At 44.5% G+C, this 16733-nt stretch overlaps 1 protein-coding gene across 1 annotated transcript; it reads right to left on the bottom strand.

Moving 5' to 3' along the window:
* Nucleotides 1-6: 6 nt before the first annotated feature.
* Nucleotides 7-6077, bottom strand: LOC135536896 (uncharacterized). Its single transcript, XM_064963119.1, has 2 exons — nt 4837-6077; nt 7-4744 (listed from the first exon to the last, which is right to left on the bottom strand). The coding sequence occupies exon 2, from the start codon at nt 3505-3507 to the stop codon at nt 2806-2808; it is 702 nt and encodes a 233-aa protein (XP_064819191.1). The 5' UTR covers nt 3508-4744; nt 4837-6077; the 3' UTR covers nt 7-2805.
* Between the last annotated feature and the right edge of the window lie 10656 nt (nt 6078-16733).

The following is a 16733-nucleotide window of genomic DNA, read 5'->3' as shown; positions in this document are numbered from 1 at the left end:
CCAATCAGTTTTTGGTAAAAGACTGAGTCCATATTATGGAAAGAACAGCTCAAATAAGCAAAGACAAACAACAGTCCAGCATTACTTTAAGACATGACGGTCAGTTAATCCAGAAAATGCCAAGAACTTTGAAAGTTTCTTCAAGTGCAGTCGCAAAAACCATCAAGCGCTAGGATGAAACTGGCTCTCATGAGGACCACCACAGGAATGGAAGACCCAGAGTTACCTCTGCTGCAGAGGATAAATTCATTAGAGTTACTAGCCTCATATTTGCAGCCCAAATAAATGCTTCAGAGTTCAAATAACAGACACATCTAAACCAACTGTTCAGAGGAGAGTGTATGAATCAGGCTTTCATAGTTTAATTGCTGCAAAGAAACGACTTCTAAAGGACACTAATAAGAAGAGACTTGATTGGGCCAAGAAATACGAGCAATGGACAATAGACCAGTGGAAATTTGTTGTTTGGTCTTGAGCCCAAATTAGAGATTTTTGTTTCTAACCGCTGTGTTTTTGTGAGACGCAGTGTGGTTGAACGGATCATCTCCGCATGTGTGTTTCTCACCGTAAAGCATGGAGGAGGAGGTGATATAGTGTGGGGGTGTTTTGCTGGTGACACTGTCTGCGAATTATTTAGAATTCATGGCACACTTAACAAACACGGCTACCACAGCATTCTGCAGCGATACACCATCCCATCTGGTTTGGGTTTAGTGGGACTATCATTTATTTGATTTAAATTTTCAACTTTATTTAACCAGGTAGGCCAGTTGAGAACAAGTTCTCATTTACATTTACATTACATCATACATTTACAACTGCAACCTGGCCAAGATGAACAAAGCAGTGCAACACAAACAACAACACAGAGTTACACATGGAATAAACAAATGTACAGTCAAAAACACAATAGGGAAGAAAAAAAATCTATATACAATGTGTACAAATGAGGTAAGATTACAATTTAGCAATTAAACACTGGAGTGATAGATGTGCAGAAGATGAATGCGCAAGTAGAGATACTGGGGTGCAAAGGAGCAGGACAATGACCCAACACACCTCCAGGCGGTGTAAGGGCTATTTTACCAAGAATGAGAGTGATGGAGTCCTGCCTCAGATGACCTGGCCTCCACAATCCCTCGACCACAACCAAATTGAGATAGTTTGTGTCACGTTCTGACCATCGTTCGTGTGTGTTTTCCTTGTTTTAGTGTTGGTCAGGACGTGAGCTGGGTGGGCATTCTATGTTGTGTGTCTGGTTTGTCCATTTCTAGGTTAGGCCTGATATGGTTCTCAATCAGACGCAGGTGTTAGTCATTGTCTCTGATTGGGAAACATATTTAGGTAGCCTGTTTTGTGTTGGGTTTTGTGGGTAATTGTTCCTGTCTTTGTGTTTGTGGCACCAGATAGAACTGTTTTGGTTTTTTCACGGTTCTTGTTTTGTAAATTGTAGTACTTTCATCTTTATTAAAGATGCACAAAACTAACCACGCTGCATTTTGGTCTACCTCTCTTTCCCCACAAGAAAACCAGTACAGAATTACCCACCAACCAAGGACCAAGCGGCGTGGTAAACAGAGGCAGCAGCAACAGCAGCAGCTGCAGAGGTAGCAGCAGAAGCAGCAGCAGGAGAAGCAGAAGCAGGAGCAACAGCAGCAGCAGCAGTGGGAGAGGCTGCTCTATTTGGAGAAGTGGACTTGGGAGGAGATCCTTGACGGGAAAGAACCCTGGGCAGAGCCAGGGGAATATTGCCGCCCCAAAGCCGAGCTGGAGGCAGCGAAAGCAGAGAGGCGACATTATGAAGAGCTAGCACGGCAGAGCGGCTGGAAGCCCGAGAGTCACCCCCAAAAATTTCTTGGGGGGGGGCACAGGGAGAGTGTGGCAGAGGCAGGAGCCAGACCTGAGCCAACTTCCCCTGTTAACCGTAAGGAGCCATGGATGTTATCGGAGCTATCGGCGAAGCTGAGGGCTGAGTCTGAGGGGGTCGAGGAGTTATTGGACAGAATGGAGGAGAGTGAACGGATGGGAGATGAGGAGACACTCGAGGAGGTGTTAATAGAATTGGGGGAGTGTGAAGAGAGAGAGGAGTTGATTTGGTGTAGTATGCAAGGCATTCGCCCTAAGGTGTGTGTGTCCAGCCCGGTACCACCAGTGCCGGCACCCCGCACCAGGCTGTCTCTCCGTTCCATCAACACAGGTGCTCCCGCCTGTCCGGTGCTATCAGAGTTTCCGCCCCTCAGTCCAGAGGCGCCAGAGCCCATCAGTCCAGAGGCGCCAGAGCCCCTCAGTCCAGAGGCGCCAGAGCTTCTCTGTCCAGCTCCGCCTGAGCTACCCGTCTGCCCAGCGCCACCAGCGCCGCCAGTCTGCCCAGCGCCGCCAGCGCCGCCAGTCTGCCCAGTGCCGTCAGTCTACCCAGTGCCACCAGTCTGCCCAGAGCCGCCAGTGCCGCCAGTCTGCCCAGCACCGCCTGAGCCACCTGTCTGCCCAGCGCCGCCTGAGCTACCCGTCTGCCCAGCGCCGTCAGTGCCGCCAGTCTGCCCAGCGCCGTCAGTCTGCCCAGCGCCGCCAGTGCCGCCAGTCTGCCCAGCGCCGCCAGTGCCGCCAGTCTGCCCAGCGCCGGCAGTGCCGCCAGTCTGCCCAGCGCCGCCTGAGCCACCCGTCTGCCCAGCGCCGCCTGAGCCACCCGTCTGCCCAGCGCCGCCAGTCGGCCCAGCACTGCCAGCACCGCCAGTCTGCCCAGCGCCGCCTGAACCACCTGTCTGCCCAGCGCCGCCTGAGCTACCAATCTGCCCAGCGCCGCCTGAGCTACCCGTCTCTGCCCAGCGCCGCCAGTCTGCCCAGCGCCGTCAGTGTCGCCAGTCTGCCCAGCACCGCCAGTCTGCCCAGCGCCACCAGTCTGCCCAGCGCCGTCAGTGCCGCCAGTCTACCCAGCGCGGCCAGTCTACCCAGTGCTACCAGTCTGCCCAGCGCCGCCAGTCTGCCCAGCGCCGCCAGTCTCCCCAGCGCCGCCGGTCTGCCCATTGCCACCAGTCTGCCTAGCGCCGCAAGTCTGTCCAGCGCCGTCAGTGCCGCCAGTCTGCCCAGCGCCGCCAGTGCCACCAGTCTGCCCAGCGCCGCCAGTGCCGCCAGTCTGCCCAGCGCCGCCTGAGCCACCTGTCTGCCCAGCGCCGCCTGAGCTACCCGTCTGCCCAGCGCCGCCTGAGCTACCCGTCTGCGCAGCGTCGCCAGTCTGTCCAGTGCCGTCAGTGCCGCCAGTCTGCCCAGTGCCGCCAGTCTGCCCAGTGCCGCCAGTCTGCCCAGTGCCGCCAGTCTGCCCAGCGCCGCCAGTCTGCCCAGCGCCGCCAGTCTGCCCAGCGCCGCCAGTCTGCCTAGCGCCACCAGTCTGCCTAGCGCCGCCAGTCTGTCCAGTGCCGTCAGTGCCGCGAGTCTGCCCAGCGCTGCCAGTGCCGCCAGTCTGCCCAGCGCCGCCAGTGCCGCCAGTCTGCCCAGCGCCGCCAGATCCGCCATTCAGACAGGATCTGCCATTCAGCCAGGGTCTGCCGGAACCGCCAGTCAGCCAGGGTCTGCCGGAACCGCCAGTCAGCCAGGGTCTGCCGGAACCACCAGCCAGCCAGGATTTGCTCGATTTATCAACCTGCCTGAGCTTCCTCTCAGTCCTGAGCTTCTTCTCAGTCCTGACCTTCCTCTCAGTCCTGAGCTTCTTCTCAGTCCTGAGCTTCCTCTCAGTCCTGAGCTTCCTCGGTCCCGAGTTGCCCCTCAGTCCGGAGCTGCCCCTCAGTCCAGTGTGGCCCGTTGTTAGGGTTCCTAGGCCAAGGTTAGCGGCGAGGGTTGCCACTCAAGGGACGCTAAGGAGGGGGAGCCAGGATCCGCCATTCAGCCAGAATCCGCCATTCAGCCAGGATCTGCCGGATCCGCCAGTCAGCCAGCATCCGCCATTCAGGCAGGATCCACCATTCAGCCAGGATCTGCCAGAACTGCCAGTCAGCCAGGATCCGCCAGTCAGCCAGGATCCACCAGTCAGCCAGGATCTTCCAGATCCGCCAGTCAGCCAGGATCCGCCATTCAGCCAGGATCTGCCGGAACCGCCCGTCAGCCAGGATCTGCCATTCAGCCAGGATCTGCCAGTCAGCCAGGATCCACCATTCAGCCAGGATCCGCCAGAACTGCCAGTCAGCCAGGATCCGCCATTCAGCCAGGATCCGCCAGTCAGCCAGGATCCACCAGTCAGCCAGGATCTTCCAGATCCGCCAGTCAGCCAGGATCCGCCATTCAGCCAGGATCTGCCGGAACCGCCAGCGAGACAGGATCTGCCGGAACCACCAGCCAGCCAGTAACTGCCGGAACCGCCAGCCAGCCAGGAGCTGCCGGAACCGCCAGCCAGCCAGGATCTGCCGGAACCGCCAGCCAGCCAGGATCTGCTCGATTTATCAACCTGCCTGAGCTTCCTCTCAGTCCTGAGCTTCCTCTCAGTCCTGAGCTTCTTCTCTGTCCTGAGCTTCCTCAGTCCCGAGCTGCCCCGAGTGGTTGAAAAACGAGTTTTCACGACTCCAACCAAAGTGCATGTAAACTTCTGACTTCAACTGTAAGTACACAACATTGATTAAACATACATGTATGCAACCACACTCACATACACACAAAGGACTGACCTGTACTTGGTGCCTCTGTAGAGCTGCAGGAAGGAAGCCAGGACACCAGGCAGGTAACAGAGAGACAGCATGATCAGAGACACGATGGGACACACCTGGGGAGAACACACACACGTACACACCTTGAACAGCTGGTAACACACAGAGAAACACAAACACAACCACTCAGAGGGCCTGTGGCCAGTACCTTGTTGGCCAGTGAGACCATGATTCTGAAGGAGATGTCTTTGCTCTGGGTGACGTATGCATAGATGATGTCTCTGATCAGCAGGTAGAAGAAGAAGGCAGCACTGAGGCCAATGGCGATGCGCAGGGGAGCCTCCACTGGGGGAACAGCTGTAGGGGGAAGTCCTCCAGCTCCCGGGCCACTGAGAGAAATCCCGGTCCAGGGCACTGAAACCCAGCTTGATGGCTACCGCTATCACTGCCTGCTTGGCTTCCACACTTTCCCCGCAGATATACACCTGACATATATTTATACACATACAGTGGAGGTCCTGAAATTGACACCCTTGATAAATATGAGCAAAAATGCCTGCATAAAATAAATCATTCAAATACTCAGCTACATTGTGTGCTCCAAAAATGCGGAAAATTATATTATTTTCTACCAATAAGTGCTCAGTGAAATATATGTTTAACAAGTAATAAAACAAATCTTAGAAAGGTATTGACACCACTGTTTTCAATACCCCACTTTGTGAGGATAACAACACTGAGCCTTTTTCTGAAATATACCCGTTTCAGGAAACTAGGTGTATGTCGCGGGTCACTACTTCACACGAGAGCCATTTCAACATCATCTTTTTTTTTAGCAAAATGCGTTTTTTTGGCAGAAATGCCTCCTGGAACATGTGCCTTAACTTCTTGGATATAGGGGGCGCTATTTTAATTTTTGGATGAAAAACGTTCCCGTTTAAAACAAGATATTTTGTCACGAAAAGATGCTTGACTATGGATATAATTGACAGCTTTGGAAAGAAAACACTCTGATGTTTCCAAAACTGCAAAGATATTGTCTGTGAGTGCCACAGAACTGATGTTACAGAAAAAAAAACAGATAAAAATCGCATCATGCCAATGACTCCTTATATGGCTGTGAATGGGCCACGAATGAGCTTAGGCTTTCTGTCGCTTCCCCAAGGTGTCGACAGCATTGTGACGTATTTGTAGGCATATCATTGGAAGATTGACCATAAGAGACTACATCTACCAGGTGGTCGCTTGGTGTCCTCCGTCGCAATTATTGCGTAATCTCCAGCTGCAGTATTTTTCCGTTTGCTTCTGATGAGAAGCCAACTGCCACCACTGATAGATTATCGAATAGATATGTGAAAAACACCTTGAGGATTGATTCTAAACAACATTTGCCATGTTTCTGTCGATATTATGGAGCTAATTTGGAAAAAAGTTTGGCGTTGTAAGTGACTGCATTTTACGGTCTTTTTCTTAGCCAAACGTGAACGGAGCTATTTAGTCTACACAAATAATCTTTTTGGAAAAAATGAACATTTGATATCTAACTAAGAGTCACGTCATTGAAAACATCAGAAGTTCTTCAAAGGTAAATTATTTTATTTGAATGCTTTTCTTGTTTTTGTGAAAACGATGCCTGCTGAATGCTAGGCTTAATGCTATGCTAGGCTATCAATACTCTTACACAAATGCTTGTGTAGCTTTGGTTGAAAAGCATATTTTGAAAATCTGAGATGACAGTGTTGTTAACAAAAGGCTAAGCTTTTGTTTGAATATATTTATTTCATTTCATTTGCGATTTTCATGAATAGGAAACGTTGCGTTATGGTAATGAGCTTGAGGCTATGATTACGCTCCCGGATACGGGATTGCTCGTCGCTAGAGGTTAATAACAAACATGTATGCCATCTGTAAATACTAATACATTTTTAAAATGACCAGTCTAGTTGTTTTAGCCACTGAAAAAGTCAGCAACCTTCCTGCTAGCCATGATTGGCTGTGATAATGATTGGGATGGACTTGTCAAGAGATGAATTCGGATTGGACTGCCATATTGCACGCTTCTGTCTATTTGAGCTGGTTAGTATGGTTAGTATGTGTAGGTAATCCCATCTTTCAAAAAATATATATTGCTTAGTAGAACTGCTCAAGTTCCTCTCTGACTTTAATCATCAGCTGTCAGAGCAGGCGATCAATGTACCTGTACACAGCCAATCTGTAAATAGCACACCCAACTACCTCATCCCCATATTGTTTTTTATCTTCTTACTCTTTTGCACCCCAGTATCTTTGCTTGCACAGCATTGGCATATCTATCACTCCAGTGTTAATGCTAAATTGTAATTATTTCACCTCTATGGCCTGTTTATTTCCTTACCTCCCTACTGTTCTACATTTGCACACACTGTACATAGATTTTTCTTCTATTGTGTTATTGACTACGTTTGTTTATGTGTCACTCTGTTTTTTGTTGCACTGCTTTGCTTTATCTTGGCCAGTTCGCAGTTGTAAATGAGAACTTGTTCTGAACTGGCCTACCTGGTGAAAAGGTGAAATAAAATAAAAAAGGAAATAAGTGTTGCTGTCCACTTTCTGGAGGACCTAGTTTGAAATCAGTTTAATTAAAGTATGATAGCAAAGGAGATGGAGAAAACACTTGTCTCCGAATTACATCTTTAGGCATCCGTTCAACCATGAACTATATGGGTAAGATAGTCTAGCCTTAACAAAATACTCCACTACACAAGTCTCCATTTCAATAGAATGTCACTGCGACAACTGTCGATAGACATAGCTGGTAATTTCGCTCTGGCTATCTACTCCGATTTTAGACCACGGGTAAGATAGTATAGCTAGCTACACTTTCAGAATTTACACGTTTCTAATTTATTTTCATTTCAAGTATACCGTTAGTTAGCTAACATTAGCTAGCTTGCTCGCTAGCTAACGTTCCGCGTATGATCTTATTATTCGTATTTCAGAGCCATTTGCTTTGCTTGTTATAGCCTAATGTTAGCTAGCTAACATTGAACCTGGTTGGTTAGCTAGCTAGCTACGTGTCTTCACAAAAGATTAAACTATGCAAGTGTCCAATTTCTTAGAATGCTGTTGTTAGGACAGAACCCTCAGATCAACCCTTAAATACATTGGTGGCGCTAAAGCTTAACTTCTTGAAACTCCCCATCCCGGATCCGGGTTTGTGACTAAAGCCTCAGGCTCATTAGCATAACGCAACGTTAACGATTTCTGAAAATCGCAAATAAAATGAAAATAATGCGTCTGCTCTCAAGCTTAGCCTTTTCTTAACAACACTGTCATCTCAGATTTTCAAAATATGCTTTTGAACCATAGAAATTGACTAATTTGTGTAAGAGTATGCAAAGCTAGCATAGCATTTTGAGTAGCATTTAGCACGCAACATTTTCACAAAAACCAGATAACCAAATAAATAAAATCATTTACCTTTGAAGAGCTTCTGATGTTTTCAATGAGGAGACTCTCAGTTACATACCAAATGCGCAGTTTTTCCTGAAAGCGTCTGTGTGTAGGAGAAATTGTTCCGTTTTCTACATTGCGTCTGGCTACCAAAACGAACCGAAAATTCAGTCACCTACAACGTAAAACTTTTTCCGGATTAACTACATAATATCGGCGAAACATGGCAAATGTTGTTTGGAATCAATCCTCAAGGTGTTTTTTCACATATCTCTTCATTGATATGCAGTTCGTGGAAGCTTGCTTTCCTCTCTGTATCGCATGGAAAAATACTGGCAGGTGACTTTTGCGCACCAATTTCGGCGCAGGACACCGGGCGGACACCTGGTAAATGTGGTCTCTTATGGTCAATCTTCCAATGATCTGCCCACAAATACGTCACAATGCTGCAGACACCTTGGGGAAACGACAGAAAGGGTTGACTCACTCCTCTCGCATTCACAGCCATATAAGGAGACAATGGAAAACAGAGCCTCAAAAATCCTTGTCATTTCCTGGATGCCATCTCATCTTGGTTTTGCCTGAAGCTCACGTTCTAGGGCACGCACAGAGAATATCTTGGTATTTCTGGACACGTCAGAGTGTTTTCTTTCAAATGGTATCAATTATATGCATAGTCGAGCATCTTTTTGTGACAAAATATCTTGTTTAAAACGGGAACGTTTTTCATCCAAAAATGAAATTGCGCCCCCATAAATGTAAGAGGTTAAGAGGGTGTGAAAGATGCTGAATGGGTGTAGACAAAGAAGAGTCCTCCAGTATTTTATTTATTTAACTAGGAAAACCTCAACTAGAGCTCTCCAGTATGTACCAAAACCTTCAAAGGCAATTTTCTCAAAAATTAGGTTACAAGTGTATCAACTTTCAAAGCAGAATTACTTACCCATTGTTCCTCAAATACAATATATTATATACCATTGTGTAGCTCTGTGTGTCTGTTTATATCCAATGTAAAAAACACAATTTCAAATGTTGCTACATAACACCGAACCAAGGCAGAGCATGCCAGTTGTGGATTTGGCATTGAAAAACACAAGCATATGCAGAAAAGTACTACAAACCCACTGTTAAATATTTGAATCGTTTCAGGACACTAGGCGTGTGTCGCGCGTCACTACTTTACAGGAGAGGAAATACCTTCTGGAACATGTGAACTTTCATGTGCATTAACCAGTTGGATTTAGGGGTCGCTATTTTAATTTTTGGATGAAAAACGTTCCCGTTTTAAACAAGATATTTTGTCACGAAAAGATGCTCGACTATGCATATAATTGACAGCTTCGGAAGGAAGACACTCTGATGTTTCCAAAACTGCAAAGATATTGTCTGTGAGTGCCACAGAACTGATGTTACAGGCGAAACCCAGAGAAAAATCCAACCAGAAAGTGCCGCATTTTTTGAAACCGCCTCATGCCAATGACTCCTTATATGGCTGTGAATGAGCTACAAATGAGCTTACATTTTCCACGTTTTCCCCAAGGTGTCTACAGCATTGTGACGTCTTTTTAGGCATTTCCCTTGAAGAATGGCTGTAAGGGACCATATATGGCATGTGGTCACATGGTGTCTCCCGCAGAAAACCTTGTGAAAATACTGAGGTAGCCATTTTTCAATCGCTTCTTATGAGAAACCAACTGCCTCGATGGATATATTATCGAATATATTTGTTAAAAACACCTTGAGGATGGATCCTAAACAACGTTTGCCGTGTTTCTGTCAATATTATGCAGCTAATTTTAAAAACGTTTGGCGTTATAGTTGCAGCATTTTTTGGTCAATTTCTCAGCCAAGCATGGTGAAGAAACGGGAGCTTTTTCGCCAACAAAAATAATATTTTGCTATCTAACTGGGAGTCTCCTGAGTGAAAGCATCCAAAGTTCTTCAAAGGTAAATTATTTAATTTGGTTTTCTTATTTTCGTGAAAATGTTGCCTGCTGCCAGCAGAGCCTAGCATAACATTATGCCATGATAAACTTACAGAAATGCTTGTCTAGCGTTGGCTGTAACGCATATTTTGAAAATCTGAGATGACAGTGTTGTTAACAAAAGGCTAAGCTTGTGTTTGAATATATTTATTTCATTTCATTTGCGATTTTCATGAATAGGAAAAGTTTCTAGGGGCATTTATGTCCGTTGCGTTATGCTAATGCATTTGAGGCTATGATTACGCTCCCGGATAGGGGTTTGCTCATCGCAACTGGTTAATAACAAACTTGTATGCCATCTGTAAAAATGAATAGAATTGCCTAGTTGATTTATCTACGGAAAAAAGAAAGGAACCTTCCCGCTCGCCATGATTGGCTGAGATAATAGATGAGCTAGACATGCCCATATAATATTTGGATTGGTTGCCATGTAGCACTGTCTATAACATGAGCTGGTCAGTTTGTGTAGGTAATCCTTTCTAACGCGTTAAAAAAAAGATATCACGTAGTACATGTAGAACTGCAAAAGTGTTGTTCACCACTTTCTGGGGGACCAAGTTTTGAAACCAGTGGAATTAGATTATGATAGCTAAGGAGATGGAGAAAATTCTGCCGTTTGACTGCAAATATGCAAATATGCAAATATGCAAGAGAACACGCAGAAGGCTGTTGTATAAGACACCTGTCTCTGGATTACATCTTAAAACTAAGGGCAACCATGGCATATCTAAACATCTAATTTACATAAATATTCACGCCCTTGAGTAAGTACTTTCAAAACTTTCTGGGTAAGTCTCTAAGAGCTTTCCACACCTGGATAGTGCAACATTTGAACATTATGCTCTGTGAAATTGGTTGTTGATCATTGCTAGACACCCATTTTCAGGTCTTGCCATACATTTTCAAGCAGATTTAAGTCAAAACTATAATTCAGCCACTCAGGACCATTCACTGTCTTCATGGTGAAAAGCACTAGTGTAGACTAGGTCTTCTGTTTTAGGTTATTGTCCTGCTGAAAGGTGAATTCATCTACCAGTGGCTGGTGGAAAGCAGACTGAACCAGGTTTTCCTGTAGGATTTTTCTTATGCTGAGCTCTATTCCATTAATTATTTATCCTGAAAAACATCCCAGTCCGTAACGATTACATGCATACTCATAACATGATGAAGCCACTACTATGCTTGAAAATAGGGAGAGTGGTACTCAGTAATGTGTTGCATTGGATTTGCCCCCAAAATATAACACTTTCTATTCAGGATAAAAAAGTTAATTGCTTTGCCACATTCTTGCATAATTACTTTAGTGTCTTGATGCAAACAGGATGCACGTTTTGGAATATTTTTTTATTCTGTACAGGCTTCCTTCTTTTCCCTCAACTACAGTGGTGTTCATCCATCCTCAATTTTCTCATATCATAGCCATTAAAAGCTGTACAGACGCCTGTATCTTTGTATTGACTGTGTGTATTGACACACCATATAAAGTGTAATGAATAACTTAACCATGATCAAAGGGATATTCAATGTTGGCTTTTTTATTGGAAATATTATTGGAAATCAAATGACATTTTATTTGTCACATGCGCCGAATGCAACAGGTGTAGGCCTTACAGTGAAATACTTACTTACAAGACCTTAACCATCAATGCAGCTTTAAGACAAATACAACAAAAAAAGTATGAAATAAAAGTAACAAATAATGAAAGAGCAGCAGTAAAATAACAGTAGCGAGGCAGGGGGTACCGGTACACATGGGGTACCGGTACAGAGTCAACTTGCAGACTTGTTTACACATTGCTGTGCATTTTGTTGCCAACCTTACTTTGCTACCTGACAACTTTACGGTTTTTACTCTTTAATTACCGTTTATATTTTTGTTTTTTCCCTCACTCATCTTTTTTTCATTCAACTTTTTCACTCCGGACGCTTTATCTGGACGTGGTTCGTCAGGACCTCCAACAGCCGAAGCTAAGTAGTAACATAAACATGATGCCTTCTAATTGTAGTCGCTGTACTCATAATATACAGGAGAACGATCGCTTTACGGCAACGATAGCTGTGCTGCAAGCCCAGCTTCAGACGCAAGCGTTAGGCAAGGGTAATTTCAGTGTAGGAAAGGATGAAACAGCGTCTGTGCCACCAGTAAGTACAGATAGTAACGTTAGTATAAATCCCCGCACGGTCCCACGGCCGGACAACTTTCTCATGGTTTCTGGAGGGAAATGCTGTAGGACTGCTCAACCAATGTCGCTCATTCAGCCGACAGAAACTTTCAACCGGTTTTCCCCATGAACTCTTTATGGCTGCAGGGGCAGTATTGAGTAGCTTGGATGAAAAGGTGCCTGTATCAAACGGCCTGCTCCTCAGTCATAGTTGTTAATATTTGCATATTATTAGTAGTATTGGATATGAAACACCCTGCAGTTTCTAAAACTGTTTCAATGATGTCTGAGTATAACAGAACTCATATTGGCAGGCAAAATCCTGAGTTGAAATCAAAACAGGAAGTCAGAAATCTGAGCTTGTATGTATTCACCAGAGTCCCCAATGAAATCCCCTTGAGATGTGAATGATGTTGCACTGCCTAGGAGATCCACTAGATGTCATCCATCAATAGAAATTATAATGAGGCTTCTATGTTGTTGTGGGAGTGAATGAGAGCAGAATATATCAGCTGTCCATCAAGCAGCCATTATGTGATCCCACTTTTTCCTCATGGTAGTCACTTGCGTTCCATTGCTCATGAAGACAAGAAAGAATACTCCGGTTGGAACTTTATTGAAGCTATATGTTAAAAAAACATCCTAATGATTGATTCTGTACTTAGTTTGAAATGTTTCTTTGACCGGTAATATCACTTTTCGAAGTTTTTGTCCGATATAACGCTGACCGGAATTAGCTTTTGGATATGTATACCAAACGCTCTAACAAAAGAAGGTATTTGGACATAAATAACGGACATTTTCGAACAAAACAAACATTTATTGTGACCTGGGATTCCTGGAGTGCTTTCTGATGTAGATCATCAAAAGTAAGGGAATATTTATCATGTAATTTCTTGTTTATGTTGACGCCATCTTTGCGGCTGTGGTGTTTTTAAATTGAGCGCCGACTCAGATTATTGTATGCATTTCTTTTCCGTAAAGTAAAAAAAAATCTGACACAGCGGTTGCATTAAGGAGAGGTATATCTATAATTCCATGTGTATATTATCATCTACATTTATGATGAGTATTTCTGTTGAATGATGTGGCTATGCAAAATCACTTGATGTTTTTGGAACTAGTGAATCTAACGCGCCAATGTAAACTCCGATTTATTTTATACAAATACGAACTTTATCAAACAAAACATGCATGTATTGTGTAACATGAAGTCCTATGAGTGTCATCTGATGAAGATAATTCAAGGTTAGTGTTAATTTTATCTTTATTTCTGGTTTTTGTGAAGGCTATATTTTGCTGGAAAATGGCTGTGCTTATTGTGGTTTGGTGGAGACCTAACATAATCGTTTGTAGTGCTTTCGCTGAAAAGCCTATTTGAAATCGGACACTTTGATGGGATTAACCACGAAAATAGATTTAAAATTATATAAAACACATGTATGTTTTAGGAATTGTAATTATGAGATTTCTTTGGTTTGAATTTTGTCGCCCTCTATTTTCACTGGTAGTTGTCATATCGATCCCGGTATCGGCATTCCAGCCATAACAGGTTAAGCAGCGAGTCGGAGTCTGAGGCCAAGCCTTCTCTTGTCTCTACTCCTCCCGTTACGGGGTCTGAGATGCCGAAGCTTCCCACCATTAGCTCTGACAAATTGAAAACCCTGTCATCGGCAACTCCATTAACCGCAGTATTAGACTTAAAACAAATCATTCAGCGATCATACACGGTTTACGAGGGGGCAGGGCTACTGACGTTAAGGCTAATCTGAAGATGGTGCTGGCTAAAGCTAAAACTGGCGAGTGTAGAGAGTATAGAGATATTGTTATCTACATTGGCACCAACGATGTTAGGATGAAACAGTCAGAGGTCACCAAGCGCAACATAACTTCAGCGTGTAAATCAGCTAGAAAGATGTGTCTGCATCGAGTAATTGTCTCTGCCCCCCTCCCAGTTAGGGGGAGTGATGAGCTCTACAGCAGAGTCTCACAACTCAATCGCTGGTTGAAAACTGTTTTCTGCCACTCCCAAAAGATTTGTAGATAATTGGCCCTCTTTCTGGGACTCACCCACAAACAGGACCAAGCCTGGCATGCTGAGGAGTGACGGACTCCATCCTAGCTGGAGGTGTGCTCTCATCTTATCTACCAGCATAGACAGGGCTCTAACTCCTCTAGCTCCACAATGAAATAGGGTGCAGGCCAGGCAGCAGGCTGTTAGCCAGCCTAGCCTGCCAGCTTAGTGGAGTCTGCCACTAGCACAGTCAGTGTAGTCAGCTCAGCTATCCCCATTGAGACCGTGTCTGTGACTCGACCTGGGTTGGGCAAAACTAAACATGGCGGTGTTCGCCTTAGCAATCTCACTAGGATAAAGACCTCCATTCCTGTCATTATTGAAAGAGATCGTGATACCTCACATCTCAAAATAGGTCTACATAATGTTAGATCCCTTACTTCAAAGGCAATTATAGTCCATAAACTAATCACTGATCATAATCTTGATGTGACTGGCCTGACTGAAACATGATGAATTTACTGTTTTAAATGAGGCCTCATCTCCTGGTTACACTAGTGACATATCCCCGTGCATCCCGCAAAGACGGAGGTGTTGCTAACATTTACGATAGCAAATTTCAATTTACAAAAAAAATAATGTTTTCGTCTTGAGCTTCTCGTCATGAAATCTATGCAGCCTACTCAATCACTTTTTATAGCTACTGTTTACCTGCCTCCTGGGCCATATACTGCGTTCCTCATTGAGTTCCCTGAATTCCTATCGGACCTTGTAGTCATAGCAGATAATATTCCAATTTTTGTTGACTTTAATATTCACATGGAAATGTCCACAGACCCACTCCAAAAGGCTTTCGGGAGCCATCATCGACTCAGTGGATTTTGTCCAACATGTCTCTGGACCTACTCACTGTCACAGTCATACTCTGGACCTAGTTTTGTCCCATGGAATAAATGTTGTGGATATTAATGTTTGCAACAAAAAAAAAAAATTAATTGCAACAAATAATCTGCTCAGAACCCAACCAAGGAGCATCAAAAGTCGTGCTATAAATTCAGACAACAAAGATTCCTTGATGCCTTTCCAGACTCCCTCTGCCTACCCAAGGATGTCAGAGGACAAAAATGAGTTAACCACCTGACTGAGGAACTCAATTTAACCTTGCGCAATACCCTAGATGCAGTTGCACCCCAAAAACTAAATACATTTCTCATAAGAAACTAGCTCCCTGGTATACAGAATATACCCGAGCTCTGAAGCAAGCTTCCAGAAAATTGGAACGGAAATGGTGCCACACCAAACTGGAAGTCTTCCGACTACCTTGGAAAGTATGCAGTATCGAAGAGCCCTTACTGCTGCTCGATCATCCTATTTTTCCAACTTAATTGAGAAAAATAAGAACAATCCGAAATGTCTTTTTGATACTGTCGCAAAGCTAACTAAAAAGCAGCATTACCCAAGTGAGGATGGCTTTCACTTCATCAATAATACATTCATGAACTTCTTTGAGGAAAAGATCATGATTATTAGAAAGCAAATTACGGACTCCTCTTTAAATCTGCGTATTCCTTCAAAGCTCAGTTGTCCTGAGTCTGCACAACTCTGCCAGGACCTAGGATCAAGGGAGACACTCAAGTGTTTTAGTATTATATCGCTTGACACAATGATGAAAATAATCATGGCCTCTAAACCTTCAAGCTGCATACTGGACCCTATTCCACCTAAACTACTGAAATTGCTGCTTCCTGTGCTTGGCCCTCCTATGTTGAACATAATAAACTGCTCTCTATCCACCGGATGTGTACCAAACTCACTAAAAGTGGCAGTAATAAAGCCTCTCTTGAAAAAGCCAAACCTTGACCCAGAAAATATAAAAAACTATCGGGCTATATCGAATCATCCATTCCTCTCAAACATTTTAGAAAAGGCTGTTGCGCAGCAACTCACTGCCTTCCTGAAGACAAACAATGTATACGAAATGCTTCAGTCTGGTTTTAGACCCCATCATAGCACTGAGACTGCACTTGTGAAGGTGGTAAATGATCTTTTAATGGCATCAGACCGAGGCTCTGCATCTGTCCTCGTGCCGCTTTTGATATCACCACATTCTTTTGGAGAGATTGGAAACCCAAATTGGTCTACACGGACAAGTTCTGGTCTGGTTTAGATCTTATCTGTTGGAAAGATATCAGTTTGTCTCTGTGAATGGTTTGTCCTCTGACAAATCAACTGTAAATTTCAGTGTTCCTCAAGGTTCCGTTTTAGGACCACTATTGTTTTCACTATATATTTTACCTCTTGGTGATGTCATTCGGAATCAATGTTAACTTTCACTGCTATGCGGATCACACACAGCTGTACATTTCAATGAAACATGGTGAAGCCCCAAAATTACCCTCGCTAGAAGCCTGCGTTTCAGACATAAGGATGTGGATGTCTGCAAACTTTCTACTTTTAACCTCTTACATCTATGGGGGCGCTATTTCATTATTGGATAAAAAAACGTGCCCGT

Source organism: Oncorhynchus masou, unplaced genomic scaffold (assembly GCF_036934945.1).
Source record: "Oncorhynchus masou masou isolate Uvic2021 unplaced genomic scaffold, UVic_Omas_1.1 unplaced_scaffold_6795, whole genome shotgun sequence".
In the NCBI taxonomy this organism is placed as follows: domain Eukaryota; kingdom Metazoa; phylum Chordata; class Actinopteri; order Salmoniformes; family Salmonidae; genus Oncorhynchus; species Oncorhynchus masou.
This window is presented reverse-complemented; position numbering and strand designations above follow the sequence as displayed.